At 39.5% G+C, this 17,713-nt stretch overlaps 1 protein-coding gene across 1 annotated transcript; it reads left to right on the forward strand.

Annotated features, from left to right (window-relative positions):
• The first annotated feature begins 803 nt into the window (after nt 1–803).
• On the forward strand, nt 804–16,869 carry LOC124112762 (2'-5'-oligoadenylate synthase 2-like). Its single transcript, XM_046472895.2, has 11 exons — nt 804–936; nt 6,222–6,417; nt 6,735–7,014; nt 7,589–7,746; nt 9,319–9,383; nt 10,179–10,316; nt 10,873–11,179; nt 11,318–11,594; nt 11,837–11,994; nt 12,920–13,128; nt 13,356–16,869. Exons 2-11 carry the CDS (start codon nt 6,244–6,246, stop codon nt 13,474–13,476), a joined length of 1,887 nt encoding a protein of 628 aa, XP_046328851.1. The 5' UTR covers nt 804–936; nt 6,222–6,243; the 3' UTR covers nt 13,477–16,869.
• The last annotated feature ends 844 nt before the right edge of the window (nt 16,870–17,713 follow it).

The following is a 17,713-nucleotide window of genomic DNA, read 5'->3' on the forward strand; positions in this document are numbered from 1 at the left end:
CTTTTAATAACCGAGAAATGATGCATCGGTCATTGCATAGTATTAATAACTATCCGTGCCGCCGATACGGTGAGTCAATATGTACCAGATTACAGTGAATGAGTGAGTGAGTATGGTTTAACGCCGTTTTTAGCAATCTTCCAGCAATATCACGGCGGGGCACACCAGAAATGGGCTTCGCACATTGTACCCATTTCGGGAATCAAACCCGGGTCTTCGGCGTGACGAGCGAACGCTTTAACCACTAGGCTACCCGACCGCCCCGTCAGGTTACAAAATGTGACCATCCACTGCTAATGTTAGTCAGTTCTTATGACAAGTATGTTCTGTCCATGAAGCATGTATGACAATCAATGAAAGGGTAGCTACAACTCTCTTGCAGTTGATGCTATAGATGTGCGTAGCATGGCATGGGTTTTCGGAATAGTGGCACAGCGGCTGGTCAGCACATCAGCTAAAATTATGAAAATGAATCATGTGTGTAAAAAATAAGACATTCTGTCTAAATTTTAAACAATACATCTGTAAAACAAATATGGTGATGCTCAGAGGTTATTTTATAACTGCGCAGCAACATACGTAATACATAAATACATGCCAAAATGATTACGTACCTACTCGACGTGAGTGTTTGTTCCGAGGTAGTGGAACATGATAACAATGTGGAAAGGAAAAGTAGGTTCAGGAGAATCAAATGATAGATGCCAAGATAACCAAGTGTACCACTGAATAGAAACAATGTGGTTTATCTCCCCTTGATCATGGCATGACGTGCAACCTGTCACGTGACGAGGAAATGTAACACTATTAAGTGTTGTCAAATACATTCGAGGTCATTATTGGTCACGTATATTCAGAACAGTGCAGGTGTCCTTTGACCACCTCTGTGGCCCAGCGTCTGTCCGGAGAGCGTACAGGTCAAGCAGCCACACGCAGGTAGGTGAGCGACGTTAAACTCTGTTCACACACACACACACACACACACACACACACACACACACACACACACACACACACACACACACACACACACACACACACACACACACACGCATGCACCTCGCTATATGAGTGCAGGAATCTTTAAAGTCAGCTTTAAGCCCATTTTTACTGCTCCACCTCATAGGTGTTCTTTTCTTCAATCAAATGCTGTTATTATTTCTCATTCGCTGACGGACTAATCAGAATGATCGATTTCAATTTGTCATGGGGGATAATGGATCAGACCAAAAACAGAGAGAATACAATAAACAGAGAAAGACACTAGCAGCATTGTTAAGCCAAGTTAAGAACATCCAGCACATTTTACAACTATCAAAAACTGTACTTCAAAGTATCAAGTGGTTCGCTTGTTACTGACAAATAAATGGTTGAATGGTCAAATGGTTGAATTGCATTTACTAAATGGTTGACATCTCTATGAGACACTTTAGGTGAGATAACACAAACCTTTTTTAACTGTTATAAATGAGTGAGTGAGTATGGTTTTACGCCGCTTTTAGCAATATCCCAGCAATATCACGGGGGGAGGCCTAGGGGAGGGGGGGCACCAGAAATGGGCTTCACACACATGGTACCATGGTACCATGGTACCTATGGCGGGAGTCGAACCCGGGTCTTCGTCGAGACGAGCGAACGCTTTGACCACTAGGCTACCCGACCGCCCTTGCTGTTATAAATGTCACAGGGGACTGTATTACGCATATCGTATGCACTGTTTACATAACTACACTAGTTAGGGTAACACTTGTGATAAGATTAAGGTCAACATTATAGATAGCTTGATATGTTGCTGACATTGAATACGGCGTGATCGTATGGCAAGTAACAAGGTAGTTCGTGGAACCTGGTTATCTGTAGATTAGGTGTGCAATACCCAGTTGACTGTAGTAGACTGACAACAGTCTGGAGAACATTGTCAACAATTGCTTTACGCAACCATCAAGTCCTGTGAATACATTCGCTATATTATTTATATTATTATATGTACTTCTTAAAACTGGGGACCGCCTCCGTGGTTTCGTGCAAATGGCCTCGATCCCCGGCCGCGTAATACCAAAAGACGTTAAAATATGGTACTTGTTGTTTCCCTTCCTGGCGCATCAATGGGCTATAACAAGAACTGGTCAGCTCGGGGTCAGTATACTGTGTCTGAGTGGGGTGTTCATGTTAACTGGAGAATGGTATCTCAGTGGGCTAGCACTATTTATCGGCATCAGTCCGGACTAGTACAAGCAGTCACATACAAACACACTCACACACAAACACGTCGCTATATCAGTGCAATAATCTTGGACGCGACGTTAAACCCCGTTTCACAGCACCTCTTAAAACTGGCTCTGCGCAATTCTTTTGGCATATTTCATGAAAAGGTCACAGGCCAAGGTAATGAGATGGAAACACTCACAAAAATCACAAAAAGTTTGTGGTTGCACATTAAGTATCAATGCATTTATTAATTTTGAAAAAGATGGTCATGTCTTTGTTAGTTTGTGAGGCATGGTTTTCTCGACAGACAAATAACTTTATAATTACGTTATACGTAGCTGAATCACACTTCCTCAAGAATATGGCGCAAAGACATGTGATGACATCCTACAATGGACGTCTTCAATATGGGGATTATTTTGGCATATATTATGGCACAAGTCTCTAAAATGTATTTTTTTTGTGGTTAAGAAGTATTAAGCTTTTGTCATTAAACTTAGTAGATGTTTTGTTTAGGATAGATCCATGCGTATGATCAAAATAAGGCCAAGGTCAGCATTTATGATTTGAAATTGGAACATATGGTCAAAATAGGGAATTGCCTCGGATTTCCTTTTGTCACTGATCCGTCAAATTTGGAAACGTTCTCCACATGTCTGCTATAAAACGTTCTCCACATGTCTGCTATAAAACGTTCTCCACGTGTCTGCTATAAAACGTTCTCCACGTGTCTGCTATAAAACGTTCTCCACGTGTCTGCTATAAAACTTTCTCCACATGTCTGCTATAAAACGTTCTCCACATGTCTGCTATAAAACGTTCTCCACATGTCTGCTATAAAACGTTCTCCACATGTCAGCTATAAAACGTTCCCTACATGTCTGCTATAAAACGTTCTCCACGTGTCTGCTATAAAACGTTCTCCACGTGTCTGCTATAAAACGTTCTCCACGTGTCTGCTATAAAACGTTCTCCACATTTCTGCTATAAAACGTTCTCCACATGTCTGCTATAAAACGTTCTCCACATGTCTGCTATAAAACGTTCTCCACATGTCTGCTATAAAACGTTCCCCACATGTCTGCTATAAAACGTTCTCCACATGTCTGCTATAAAACGTTCTCCACATGTCAGCTATAAAACGTTCTCCACATGTCAGCTATAAAACGTTCCCCACATGTCTGCTATAAAACGTTCTCCACATGTCTGCTATAAAACGTTCCCCACATGTCTGCTATAAAACGTTCTCCACATGTCTGCTATAAAACGTTCTCCACATGTCAGCTATAAAACGTTCTCCACATGTCTGCTATAAAACGTTCTCCACATGTCTGCTATAAAACGTTCTCCACATGTCTGCTATAAAACGTTCCCCACATGTCTGCTATAAAACGTTCTCCACATGTCTGCTATAAAACGTTCTCCACATGTCAGCTATAAAACGTTCTCCACATGTCAGCTATAAAACGTTCTCCACATGACAGCTATAAAATGTATTACACATGTCTGCTATAAAACGTTCTCCACATGTCTGCTATAAAACGTTTTGAAAGCTTTGCTGAGGCCTTGAATGCTGTAGCCTTGACAAAATATTATTTGAGCAAGTATCGTATATGACGCTCTTTGAAATTTTTGTAGAAAGAGCAACTCGATTATGTCTCATAAATTCTGAAATGTAGAGCCGCTGGAATATTGGAATATGACTCAACATAAAGGGAAAGTTGACTATAATAAAGTTGAAGTCATCTCTCTTGCCATACACTCTTGTGGAGGGTTTTTGTCACTCTGAAACTTTTTGCATAAATCTAAATATGAAGCAGGTGAGGCAGTTTCACTGGTTCTTTTATTTCTTGTTCAGGTGGGTAAATCAACGGAAAGAAAATGTCTTTTTGACGTTAAACGATAACATATCATCGACACACCTTAATATTCATAGCATAAGGAATCAGATCCGCAAGAATGAGAGCACAATTGGTGCCCATGGGAATGCCAACTTCTTTCCTAAATGCCTTATCCCCAAATTCCACTTGGATGTTATCACTGAGGAAGACCAGCATTTCACATAATGTTTTCTTTGTTAAATTCAGATTTTCGTTTATGACAAATTGTCCTGAACCTTTGACGACAGAGATGTAACTGTAGCTATGGTCACCACGTTTACTGACTAATGCCCCGTGGATCAAGGACCAACGTTTTCCCATAAGGTTTTTAGTTTGGGAGAGTGGCGTAAAAACTCAGCAGTGCACACCACCAACACGGGCCCCCTCAGTGCATTACAGTCGATTAGAGAGTTGGACATCCCTAACATCTGAACAAGAACAAGGCGACACCTTTGCAACATTTACATAACACTTTGTTTTCTCAGCTTTTATAATGTGTAAACAGAAGAAAAAGTGAGGTAAAGAAACTAAAAAATGTTTCCATGTATGAAGTCAACTAAAAAAGTGACAAAGAAGAGAATTTATGGATGTCAACATCTTTATTATGATTATTTGATTAGCAATAGACAATGGAAGCCAACACTTCATCTATCAGTGTCATTACCCCCGGCCTCCCGTTTGCCCATTGTCCAGTGCCTATAACCTATGATAACTTAAGTACTGGCTTCCATACTATCAGCGCTAATTATGGTAAAGTGTTGGCTTCCATTGTCTATTGCTAATTACCTATCAGCGCCAATAATCTGTTGGCGTCCCTTGTTAGTTGTCTACCCTTTGTTATTTTCCAACATTTGTTATCGTATTAATTTGGCTGTCCTTACATGTACATACATGTATATATGCTCTCTGCCTCATGGCATTCATTCCATGGGCATGGCCTCAGCCCTCAATAATCAAGAATCCAAAAACCACAAACAAATCCTAATACTTACCGACTCCCTAAGTGGACTGCAAGCCCTCCAAAACAAAAATACCAAAAACCGACCTAAATTAATAAATCAAATACTTAAAAGCTTCAACGACCTAACTAAGGCAGGCAAACAAATAACCTTCTTGTGGATACCCGCCCACGCAGGAATATACGGTAATGAAAACGCCGATAAGGCAGCCAAACTATCCCTCAAAATCCCAGAAATAAGCTTAAACTTACCCATCTCAAAATCAGAAATTAAAAGCGTAAACAAGCAAAAAATCACCAAAAATGGCATAACCTATATCTAAACTCAAATAGCCAAATCAAAAAAGTACTCAGCAAACCACTAACCAAACCGAAAATTCTCCATCCATCAAAAAAAGTCGACAGAGTCATCACTAAACTCCAAACAGGACACACCAACCTAAATAACCACCTTAAAAAAATAAAAAAAACACACTACAGGTAACTGCCCACACTGCAAACAACTAGAAACCCCAGAACACGCACTCATCCACTGCACACACTACCTAACACATCGAACCGCATTACAAACCGCCCTCACTCTAGAAGCAATACTAAACCCACAACATAAACCAGAAAACTTCAAGGCCTTAGGCGTATTCTTAATGAAAACGGAACTAATAAAACGCATCTAAAAACACTATAATCTACCAAATCAAAATCACATAAACAAACAAACATCCACCATACCCAGCTCCCTAAGATCTCCCCCCCAACCCCATCGGCATCTATTCCAAATCTGAAAATTCCCAAATTCTATATAAGCAACCCCTAAAGCCCCCTCTTGGGTTGCACACACCTCTTTCCCCCCTTTCGGAAACACATTAAATGGCCTGGCCGGGCCCGTGTGCGAAATACGCATCAGTCGGAAAGCGCACGTTAAATCTCCAAAGTAAGTAAGTAAGTAAGGCATTCATTCACCTGATGAAAGAGTAAGCATATACTTCGAAACGTTTTGTCCCTCATAATAAAGAAGTTGACATCCATAAATTCTCTTCCTCATGTGTATCACTTCTAAATGCCTTTCAAAGACTTCAAAAACAGACATCTCTCATTTCAACACACAACTTTGTGATAATGTTTATGCTAATTTTAAGCATATCGTTCATATGATATGGGATAAGTTTATATTTTAGGGTATAGTTTTCTGAAGCAGCGATGTCTTCGTCCGGCCCTGAACCTCTCATACGTAGAATGAAGATGGGCCAAACCATTCAGCAGTTCATGGCGGAATGGGGGCCTTTTGACAGTAATGCGTGTGATGCAATGGTGGAGAGAATAATACAGTTTCTTCAACAAAATGTATTTACAAGTGTGATAAGCATTGTCAAGGTGGGTAGCAGTATGAAAGAATGTATATTGACACTGGGGACATAGTAGAAACAGGTTTGTTATGATAACATGATGTATTGACATATCACGAAACATGATGTATTGATATATCACGAAACATGATGTATTGATATATCACGGTGCATGTATGGGTAGGTGTGTTTCTAGTTCTTTTCGTGTCTTGACAGTTCAATCAGATATCATGTAATGCACATATGTAAAATGATAAATATACATTAATAATTTAAACACGAAAAACAATTCCGGTTTAATTATAATTACATTTGTAAACTGTGATCAATAATACGGTTCCACAGGGTGGATCTATCGGAAAGAACACACGTGTGTACACTACGTCAGATGTGGACCTGTTCGTCTTCATCAATAACCTGACATCCATTCAGGAGCTGAAAGCACAGACAAGACATATCCTTCATACCATCAGGGCAAGGCTTGATTCTGCAGCATGGCATTCTTCAGCGGGGGTCATAGATTGCTTGGAATCCACAACACACTCCATCAAGATGCGGTTGACATGTTCCGATGTAGGACAACAGCACATGGTGGAAATATTCCCAGCATGTGACATCTTGAGATGTAAGTATGTGGAACATGTCTCGTGTTGCATGGCTAAGCGCTGTGTGTGACCTCACTAACGACCGATTGAAATGAACATGTTCACCTTTTACACAAGCATCAGTGTCCATTTTCCTAAAGGTTTTCAATTTGTTTAGGTTACTATAATGTTTGGCGCTCGGCTCGAGAGGATGGTATCTCCGTGGCCTGGCACCGGCATAATGATGATGTACCAGTGGAATGATCTTGAACACAAACTAAAACCCAATTTCAATTCACCAGGCCGGGTTACATATAACATATTTCATATACTTCCCAATCGATATAGCGATCATGTCAACAACTGATAAAGATACTCCAAAAATCCTTTCAATGTTCATTTATCATGCTATGTTAATCAGAATATGTCCTGTTAAACGGATCTGTAACCACTCCCGAAAACAGAATTGTACTATGGGCCTGAGGCCTTTCGGTATGGAACAAAACTTATCCTTATAACATGAAAATAGCGTATGGCCGATTTGTAGGGTGTAGTCGGCGATCAGAAAGAAGATACTTTTCTATATTTGTTTTTGATGCCCCCATCCTCTTCCAGACAAGAACGAGCACGACGTGTACATGGACATGAGAGATCTCCCTGATGCTGACAGAGACTACTACTCCGCGTGTCTGGCAAGGATACAGATAGACTTCATCAGACAGGCGCCGAGCCAAGTACGATCTCTCATCAGAATCCTCAAGTATTGGCTGAAGGTAAGTTGTTTCATACGTTCAATTTCCTACATATTGTGTTTTGGGAACTATTGTCTTTGCTTATGATTATCCAGTGAACAAACCTCATTACAATTTGTTTGCAGAAAGACATGCATTTGTGGATTCAAATATGTGGCATTAATCCAACATATGAGGGTTAACCGATAGGTTCTGAGGCACACATAGACAGAATGGCCGTATAGTAAATGCCATAGAGGTCAACCATAAGGAAAGTCAATTGAGCAATCGTTTCACTGTTACAAGTCAGTGAAAGAAGCAGGTGTCTGTGAAAATGGACAAACTTCTGGAATATAGGGTGATCAATAGCAGCAGAGTTTAAACGTGGCAGGGAGCGCCTTGAAGATCTGTGACGTCGGTAACACAAGAAATTAACCAGAGAATCCACAATAAGATGATGACCGATCGGCGAATGACTGAGCATTCTATTGCTAGTGTACTGATCATTTCCCAAGGAGAGAATGCATTCAATTACCACGGAAACTTTAGCAAAGAAGAAAGGTATCTGATAAAACAGGCACAACATGTCTCGTGATAATCAAGCTTTGTTTTAAGGTTTTGCAACGATTGATTATATGGATGAAACCAAGGTTCCCCACTTCCAGCCTAAGTGAGAAAAAACAAAGCTATCAAAACAGTGGAACATTTGATATCATGATCACCAAAGAAGACAAAATTGTCTCTTCAGCTGAAACAGTTATGGCCTACGTGTTCTGGGACACCAAGGGCGTCATTAGGTGAAGTTTCTTCCAAAAGGCCAAACAATAAACGGAGCTATGATGCACCTTTAGGGGTGAAATTAAGACCAAGACGAGTGGGTAGTTTCGAAAAGGTGTGCTCTTCCATCAGAACGATGCGCCAGCGCAAAAGCAGGTTATTGCCATGGATGCAATCCACAGGTGCGGCGTTGAACTCGTCTACCAACCAACCTTATTCTCCTGATCTGGCTCCGTCAGACTTCCATCCGTTCCCAAACAGGAAGTGATCTCACGCCAGAACCCATTTTGATCATGACGTCATAGCAGATGTGGGGAATATTTTGGACAGCCAAGAGAAGGATTTCTACGAAACTGTGACAAAATCCAAATCAATGTGGAATTACATTGAAAAATATATTTTATTTAAATCCATACTCAGAACATATATATCAATCAGTCCTCGTAGCCCTTTACCTACAGTTACATTCAACAATTAGGAACAGCGAATTACGCATCGATCTACGCAATTAGAATACGATGACATGTATCAACAAAGTCAGCGATCTTGACCACCCGACCCCCTTTAGTCGCCTCTTACGACAAGCATAGTCGCCTTTTACGGCAAGCATGAGTTGCTGAAGATCTATTCTACCCTGGATCTTCATACCCCCTTCCACTGTTATATGTACCGATGGGGCAATACGCTGTATAGATGACGGTAGACAATACTTCAGTATAATCTCCTGATGTTTTAAGCACATATTGTGAATGCCCACATACCTACTTTGATTATATACCAATTTAGGCTCTACTTTAAGAATATCTCTTTCTGTCTTTCCACCTCATCCACCTACAGGAGGAGGTCAACGTGGATGCTGAGATCACCAGCTACTACTTGATTGAGCTTCTGGTCATGCACAGGTACATTTGTTGTAAACGCACAACATAAGCTACTCACTTCCAAATGCGTACAGGAGTGATGCGATGTATACTGATCTCAATTAGAATGTCATCCTTTTAATTACAGCAATCAGACATGAAAGTTGATATCACTCGGAAGGGACGTTTAATGTTCTGCATGTATGTCTTCATATGTGTGTAATCTAATCCAACAGAACCATTAAATCTAATATATCAAATCGGACACTCACAAACGACTTTAACTAAACTTCTTTGTTAATATTATGAGGAGTTGCTGAACTTTTAGTCAAGATAGTATTAACAGCTGTTAACCTTTCCAAAATTTATGTCAGGACCATTGATCATCAGCCACGTCTTCAGGATGAATAATAAAACATAAAAGCAACACAACCTTTCCATAAACATAACAAAATCTCTGGCAAAAGCAATCCATCAACAGAGAATAGCGAGTCTTGACGCCATTTGGCGTGATATAGGTACAATATGGGTAAAAATCATATGAGTGGCAGTCTGACAGTTGGCAGGGACAGAAAGATTTATTCCAATTCTCTTTACTCTGTTTGAGCTTTGCATTCTACCAATGGCAACATCCCGCAAAAACAAAACTAACTCTGAAGATCATTTAACAAGATCATCTTCTCTATTGGCTGATTGTAGCAATTAACAGGAATCCGAAACAAAGATTGAACAAGGATTGAAATGCTGCAAAAATATTTTTTTGTTACTAAGTGAGTGTGAGGCTATATGGACAACATTTCAAGTTAACAACTAATGTTAGGAACATTACAATTACAGGTGGCAGCGGGCTGGACACCCAACCGACTTCGACATGCTTGACTGGTTTGAGGAGATTATGATCCAGCTGTTTGACCTGAAGTCTCTTGGCATCGAGTGGGCGAACAAGTATACCACGACCAAGTACCGAGCTGTCCCGTATGTGCAGCTTTCTTAAACATGTTCATAGTAACATTCCTAAATCACCAGCTTTTAAGTTTGATAGAATATATTAAATTTAAATGTAAATGTAGAGTTAAAAACACGAATTTCAATTCGGGTGATTGTTGTTTTACACCTCATCAGCAAGTTTGCAGCTTCCACGGTGAGTGAAACTAGTGAAAATAAAAAAGTTGACAGTATCCCATGGATTAATGCCCAAAATATTTAAAATTTTATTTCGCGTATTTTATAACTGGTTTATATTTAATTCATTGTAACTATAAAACGAAATGAAAATTATATGAATGGATCATTGAAAATCAGTGATGACACCTAGCTAGTAAGGATAAAAAGGGTAAATCTTGCTCTACCCGTAGAGCCAGAAAACCAGACCCTCTAAGAACACTAACTGCATAAACAGCACGCAGTGATTAAGGCCAAAACCATCCTCATTTTCTATTTCATAGATATCATCTGTGACAAAATGGCGTTACTAGTGTACTGTTGGTATACTATGTTGCACTATTCTGAAGATATATTGATTACTTTACAGACCTCGACCTTTCGTCATGGATCCAGCAAACCCTTTCAACAATGTCCTTCCGGAGCCCAGATACCGCCAGCAGTTGATGCTATGTGCTAAAGCAGTAGTCGGTCGTAGTCAGGCCCTCAGGAAGTACCTGAATCACGGCTCCGCGCCCATCATTGAAGGCATGGGTAGGGGGCAGACGCTGCAGCAGTTCATTCAGGACACCATACAGCCGAGCAGTGACTTCCGCCAACAGTGTGACCGTGTCGTGGAGCGTGTCACGTACTTCCTGCAACATCACACGCCACTCAGCGTCTCAATGGTTGTCAGGGTAGGTTTGGTTTCTTTTGCACTATCCTTATGCTTACACAATAAGTGTGTGGGGACTGGGGGCGGGGGGAAGTGTTGTGGTAAGGATTGTTACAAACCACAAAAGTTTGCCAACATTCAGTGTGTTCTCATTCAACAGGGTGGTTCACTGGGAAGGAGCACGAATGTTCATGGACAATCGGACGTCGATCTGGTCGTTTTCATCAAGGATGTCAACTCGGTCCAACAATTGGAGGCCAAGATGGAAAACATCCTGCACAACTTGCACAATGCGTTTAAAAGACATTGGACAGAGTTTGCCGGAACGCTAGAGTTTGAGCCCCGATCAGATCGCTGTCTGCATTTCAAGCTTAGCTGTGGTGCATCCGATCACATCCATAATGTCGACATTCTGCCAGCTTACAACATCCTGGGAGGTGAAACACATTGTTGTTATTGTACTGAAACTTCAGTAACTCGATGTCATTTCCTCGTTCCCTCGTAACCCATTCTATCTACCATCAACTGAATCTTTCTGAAATACATTTTATCATACCGTTAAAACACTTTCATGTCAATTGTTTCCATGAAGTCTCTATAACTCGACAGCTCTGATAACTCGATATATATTGGCCGCATGTACTATGGATGGAGTAGATTTCGATTTTTTACCTTTCAGTTAAAACGTGTTTGGAGGCGTTCAATGAGATGAAAGACAAGACTGAGAAACAAAGGAGATTCTACTCACCGTGCTTCATTTTGGAACAGAAGGAATTGGTGAAAACAGCGACTGTCAAAATCAAGAATCTGGTGCGACTTGTGAAATACTGGGCGAACGTAAGACAGTCAATATTATTACAATTTAACGATAGTACAATGTACTCTCTAAAACCCTGTCTCTAAGACCTACAGATGAAGTCCGTGATGGTTCCGAAATTCTTGGGTCAGTTTGGCGTTTCACTTAATAAAACAGTTAATGAGCATGGACGCCAGGACAGATGTGGTGGTATTTGTTTCTGTCACCTCGCGTCTGCTCCATTTTTTAGCTGGGGCCGTCGGGTAGCCTAGTGGTTAAAGCGTTCCATCGTCACGACGAAGACCCGGGTTCGATTCCTGACATGGGTACAATGTGCGAAGCCCATTTCTGGTGTCCCTCGCCACGATATTGCTGGAATATTGCTAAAAGCGGCGAAATTTAAGTAATTCAGTGATAAACCCCAGCATAATTAACGTTCTTGTCAATGTGTAGCTTGGATTGGATTGATAAAATCGTTATAATGGTTTCATGAGTAATAATAGCATTTGTTTAACGTGTGATTTATTCTATAGGTATCACGTGGGACACATGCAAATAAGATAAAAAGCGTGTCACCTTATAATGTGGACAGGAAGTAGATATGTTCATATGCCCATTTTAAAATTCCTAAAAAATGAACGATGTTGTAGATATGTCAAACATTAATTCTCAAAACAGTTGCTTCTACTATTTATGGTTATTTATGTTTTATTTATAATGCGTGGGTGCTAGAAACGCTCTCATTAAACAAATAGATTCCTTGTAAATTATTGACCTTTTATCTGTGACATTTGATAAATATGACAATAATGTATGATTACGTATGGCATTACTGAACAGATTTTACATCAGCTGGGGCCTATAGAAAATAATTTTGAACAAACATATTTGATCTATTTGAACCTACGAATGTACCTACATGTACATCTCTCATTTATACCTTCCTATGCACTGCTCCCCGTGAAGAAAGTAGTCAGCAGACAACGGAAAGTTATGAGGTCATACTTCCTCGAGATAGTAGTTATCTCCCTTTGGAAGAATCGTGGATCTCCGTCTGACTTCAACACCAACGATTGGTTCAAGGACGTCATGACCCAGCTGGCCGATCTGACGTCACTGCGGATACTCTGGCCTGAAAGATTCAATGTGGCCTTGTACTATGACATTAACGAAACGTATGTGGTATCTTGTCTCTTATTTGAATGTAGTTCCCGACCATATGTGGTTCAACCACTAACACTCACCCACCATCTGATTTTTCTGGAATATTGAAAATACCGAAAAATTCTTTTGGCCCCAGGTCTCACGAAACGATTAATTCAATGGAAAAGCTGAAATTGTATTTCTTGAATCAATTTTATTGATGTTGCAGAAACAATATTTTGTCGCTCACATATTTTAGAAAGAACCCGGTTGTACTGGATCCAGCAAACCCCTACAACAACCTAGAACCAAGGGCGAAACACCATTCCCTGGTGATGACCTGTGCCCAGAATGTCCTGCACAGACTAGAGGCGTCTTAGAACTACAGAACTGGGCGCTAGTGAAACAGATCCATTGACGGATGTGGAAATAATTTATAAACTGTCCCGCATATTCCACAACATTTCACTGAAGATTCTTGGTATGCTTTAAAATACATTTGATGCAAAAGGAAAATTGGAACTCAACTGATATCATATATAGGTATTCACCTAAGTTCATCTACGGTTGTATCCAGATGAACTGAGCCTCATATTCAAGCGCAAAAATTATTTGTTTCTTATGCAAATTTGATGCAATGTACATGAGTGCTGAATCCTAGCGATGTCATGTTCGTTGTTGATATTGAATTCCATACAAAGTCCCTTTGCTGTAATTTTAAGAAACCTACGGTTTTCCTATTCATCAAGCCAAAATGCAGATGTAATGGTGTGTTCACTTAGACGTTTTCGATTTGTTTTTACATTTTCAATATATTTATACTATTCTGGGTGTTTTGCTTGTAACGTAGGTTTGATCTATGACCTCGCGATAGAAATATGTATGTAAGTTCGGATAAATTATTTCATTGAGGTAGTTTGATAACACTGTGTAGTATTTATTCAGGTCCTTTCGGTGATCAACTATTTAGGGTTACCAATTGGAAGTGTTCGGGCATCATGTCAGGGGTTGGAATCTCCACTTGGATACAATTTATGAAGCCGTTTATTTTGGATAATGCTGGAATTGTTGAACTGTGCTTCTATCATGGCAATCATATTAAATATAATGATTAATTTGGTGAAATCGCATTGCCAGTCGTTCAAGGAATGTCCCTCCATCTCACTCCATCATACAGACGACATCACAGATATCTGCCCAAATAATTACTCACTCTAATGGTCACTTTCCCATGGAGGATTCAAGATTCTACTTGTGAGAAGATTTGATGGACTAACCTTTGCTGGAAGATTATTCTGGTGGGAAGAGTCACTTTTGTGCACTGGCGTTTACTCTTGCGGTACAGTTGTTATGAACACACAATTCCATTTAGAAAGTGTTCAAATGGAAGAAAGGTTATATTTGGGATAACACTTTATTTGTAAAGTACAGATTCTTGTTTTTGGGGGTGTGGGTGTTGTGTGTTGGAGGGTAGGGTGGGTGAGTCCCGTCCGGCATTCGAACCAACACTGCCAGAGTGAGGCACCTAATCGCCAGAACACAAAGTCAGCGATCTTATCCACTTAGCCACCGAGGCTTCCACAAAAATGAAAGTCCTACAACTGGTAGTCTAGATCACGTACTTTGTGTACCCCTCAGACAAGTGTAAATTGACATGGCTCCCATGGCCGAAAGCTATGAACACACAATGCTATTTAGGAAGTTTACCACAGATTTGGTTCACAAATAATTCACAGGAAATAAATCATACATTTGTCTATGTAGCAGAGTGTTTCCGCAATGTGATGACTTGGGGCATATTTCATGAAACCCTTTACCATAATAGTTTATTGTCGTCAGTAGGTAATGGAGTTTTACATTGTTTTGGGAAGATGAAATAAAAAGTACAAAAAGGTGTAAAAACTGTATTAAAAACATGTTGTATTGGTGGCATTCGTTTATGGTTAATTTTTGGTTTTGTTGTTATGTCAATTATGTTGACATTCAGGTCCATTCTTTATCATTTATCAATTGTGTGATATTCCAACTACAAGTTGAAATATGTTTTTGTTTTCATTCTGGCTTGTTCACACTAAAAGCGGATCGCCTCATTCTGAATTTGGGTATTAAACTTGTTTATCAGGTGACTACGTTTTTATCACTTACGATTGGCTAATTAGTTTCAGTCGTGTGACTTTGTGCACAGGTATGAGGGATGGTATGAACATGACACTGTGAAACACAAGGACGGTCATGTTGTCCCGAAATCTGGGGCCCATACAAAGTCTGTTGGGGAATTTGGGGGCAATGCTAATACAGCTCCAATCACATGTTTGACAAAACTACCTGTGGCAATGCAATAAGCATTTCTATTTATCATGCAGATGTTTGAAGCTGCCTGCATTGTGTTTCACAGATTCGGTGTGAAATATGATACAGTTCATCAAACTCAATTATTGTGATACTCATGATAGAGTGTAGAGTCATTGTATTTTGTTTCTTTTTCAAACTGTTCCCATAGCGTGGCAAAGTCATATGACAAAGCTGGTGTTGCACACAGATTATCACTGGTAATATATCAGATAGTTCCTGTTAAAATAGTTCTGTTGTCTCAGTGAGTGTTTCATAAATATATTTTCATTACAATACTGTTCCCATTTAAATACCCACACTGTAATGATGATGTTATTGAATTTTTTGATGCTTTTTTATAATCAAGATATTTGTCAAGTTAAATAGCAATATGTAATTTTGACGCCTGACATGTGTTCATATTTGTAACGAGAAAATGAAACAGTGTTCCCATCAAAGCTGCTTTTATGATCATGAAATACTGAATGTACTAAATGTCATTGTTATATTGCTACTGATGTCACATGTACAGAATAGCTTAAGATCATACACATGTTCGGGTAAAATATGTTGAGTCTTTTTGTTTTGTTTGGATTGAATATTAATCTGTGGATTGAATGTGTTTGTGTTTACTTTCTGTGAAGTTTTTTATTCGTAATTTTTTAAAGGTAAGATTAGTAGATTTTCAAACTGTGAGCTTACCCAGAAAAAGTATCTACAGAGAGATATTATTGGGCCCATGTTTCTGTTTTCACTATATTCCATACAGTTTTGTCGGTGATATCATTTGTCGTTCTGTTCTGACAACGGTCAGTTGATAATTTTCAAATAATAAAATTTGTATAGATTTAGACATTTTTTTAAAAATGTTGGCCCACTCAGAAAATCCTCCAGAGATAAAAATATGTGGGTCCACATCTCTGTTTGATTCACTTTGATGCTTACAGTTTTGACGGTGATGTCGTTTGTCGTACTGTTTTATATAATTAGATAATTAAGACAATGAAATAGACTTCCTTTTCCTGTCTCAGATAGCACTTCCTTCAACACAATATCCTCTATTTTGTAGATCACAGTCGAAACAGATTATCAAATGATGATTTATGCGACTACAATAACGTACTGTATGGTATAAACAAAATCATTACGGTAAAATGGCCATTATGAAATAATTACGTTTAAATACGAGAGATCATGAGATACAATTCAAAGGCAGATTGATAACTTGTCCAAAAATAGTTTGTCAACAAGCTGATTATATTTGTATGTTTCCTACAATATTTATTTCTTGATTTTATAATGGACAATATTTTTCCATTTTGTAAACTGCTTTGGTACTTATTGGCCGGGGGAGGCCTATTTACATGGATCTTTTGTTGTATATTAATAATCCTGTTCCCTGTTTGCAGCATTTTGGAAATACATATTGTCATAAAAGTCAATTGCCGATGTTTGGAGTCATCATTCCTATTCTTTTAAGATAATGTCAGCAAAGTGTTTGGTGTATCAAAGTTCACTCACAAATTCCGTAAAAGGCGACTTGGTTGATGCATGTCATTACGTCCCATTTGCTTGGATCGATGCTCATAATGTCAGTCACTGGATTGTCTGGTCCGCCGTCATATAGCTGGAATATTGCTGAGTGCGGTGTTAAACAACAAACAAACAAACAAACCTATGAGTATCAAAAACATGAAGTTAATATGTCATTCGCTTCAAATCTGCATGTCGTCAGTTCGCAAGTATGGCATGGCAAAATTTACGACACTATATCATCGTCATGAGTATACCACAGGCATGTGTGCGGCGTTAAACAACAACAAACAAACAAACAAACACACAGTCACAAGTCTCACTCAGTCACTTGCGTATCAACTTTCAACACCATAAACATATCACTTCGGCGAAATCTGACCTAGTTTGTTGCTGTATAAACATACACAATCATCTATACAGGTAGCGTGAGGTTATGCCTAGCTGTGCAATACACCGACCTATATTAGACCCAAACCTCCAGGGCATCGCACACAAGGCAACACAGGGGCGTATTTAATACTAAGAATTGTAATATGTATAGGAGCTATTGAAGCAGGGAGCATCAAAGTGATCACAAAACATATTAAACGTAGCATTAAATATTCACCCCATCACACATCACAAAGAACACATCTGCGTAATTCTGTCGTAACATGTGGCGGATAAAGACGCAATAATGACGGCAGAGCAAGAGTAGCTGTAATGTATGACTAGGGAAAACAGCCAGGACGTAATACAGCTTGAACTACC

This window comes from Haliotis rufescens, unplaced genomic scaffold (assembly GCF_023055435.1).
Source record: "Haliotis rufescens isolate VD_foot unplaced genomic scaffold, xgHalRufe1.0.p SCAF_2, whole genome shotgun sequence".
In the NCBI taxonomy this organism is placed as follows: Eukaryota; Metazoa; Mollusca; class Gastropoda; order Lepetellida; family Haliotidae; genus Haliotis; species Haliotis rufescens.

What these genes read in the sequence shown, in the direction of transcription:
- LOC124112762 (XM_046472895.2), top strand. Translation starts at nt 6,244, where the DNA reads ATGTCTTCGTCCGGCCCTGAACCTCTCATACGTAGAATGAAGATGGGC. An exon ending in AGCATGTGACATCTTGAGAT is followed by an intron (nt 7,015 to 7,588) that starts GTAAGTATGTGG and finishes ATCCTCTTCCAG; the next exon opens with ACAAGAACGAGCACGACGTG. An exon ending in TTGTGAAATACTGGGCGAAC is followed by an intron (nt 11,995 to 12,919) that starts GTAAGACAGTCA and finishes CTCCCCGTGAAG; the next exon opens with AAAGTAGTCAGCAGACAACG.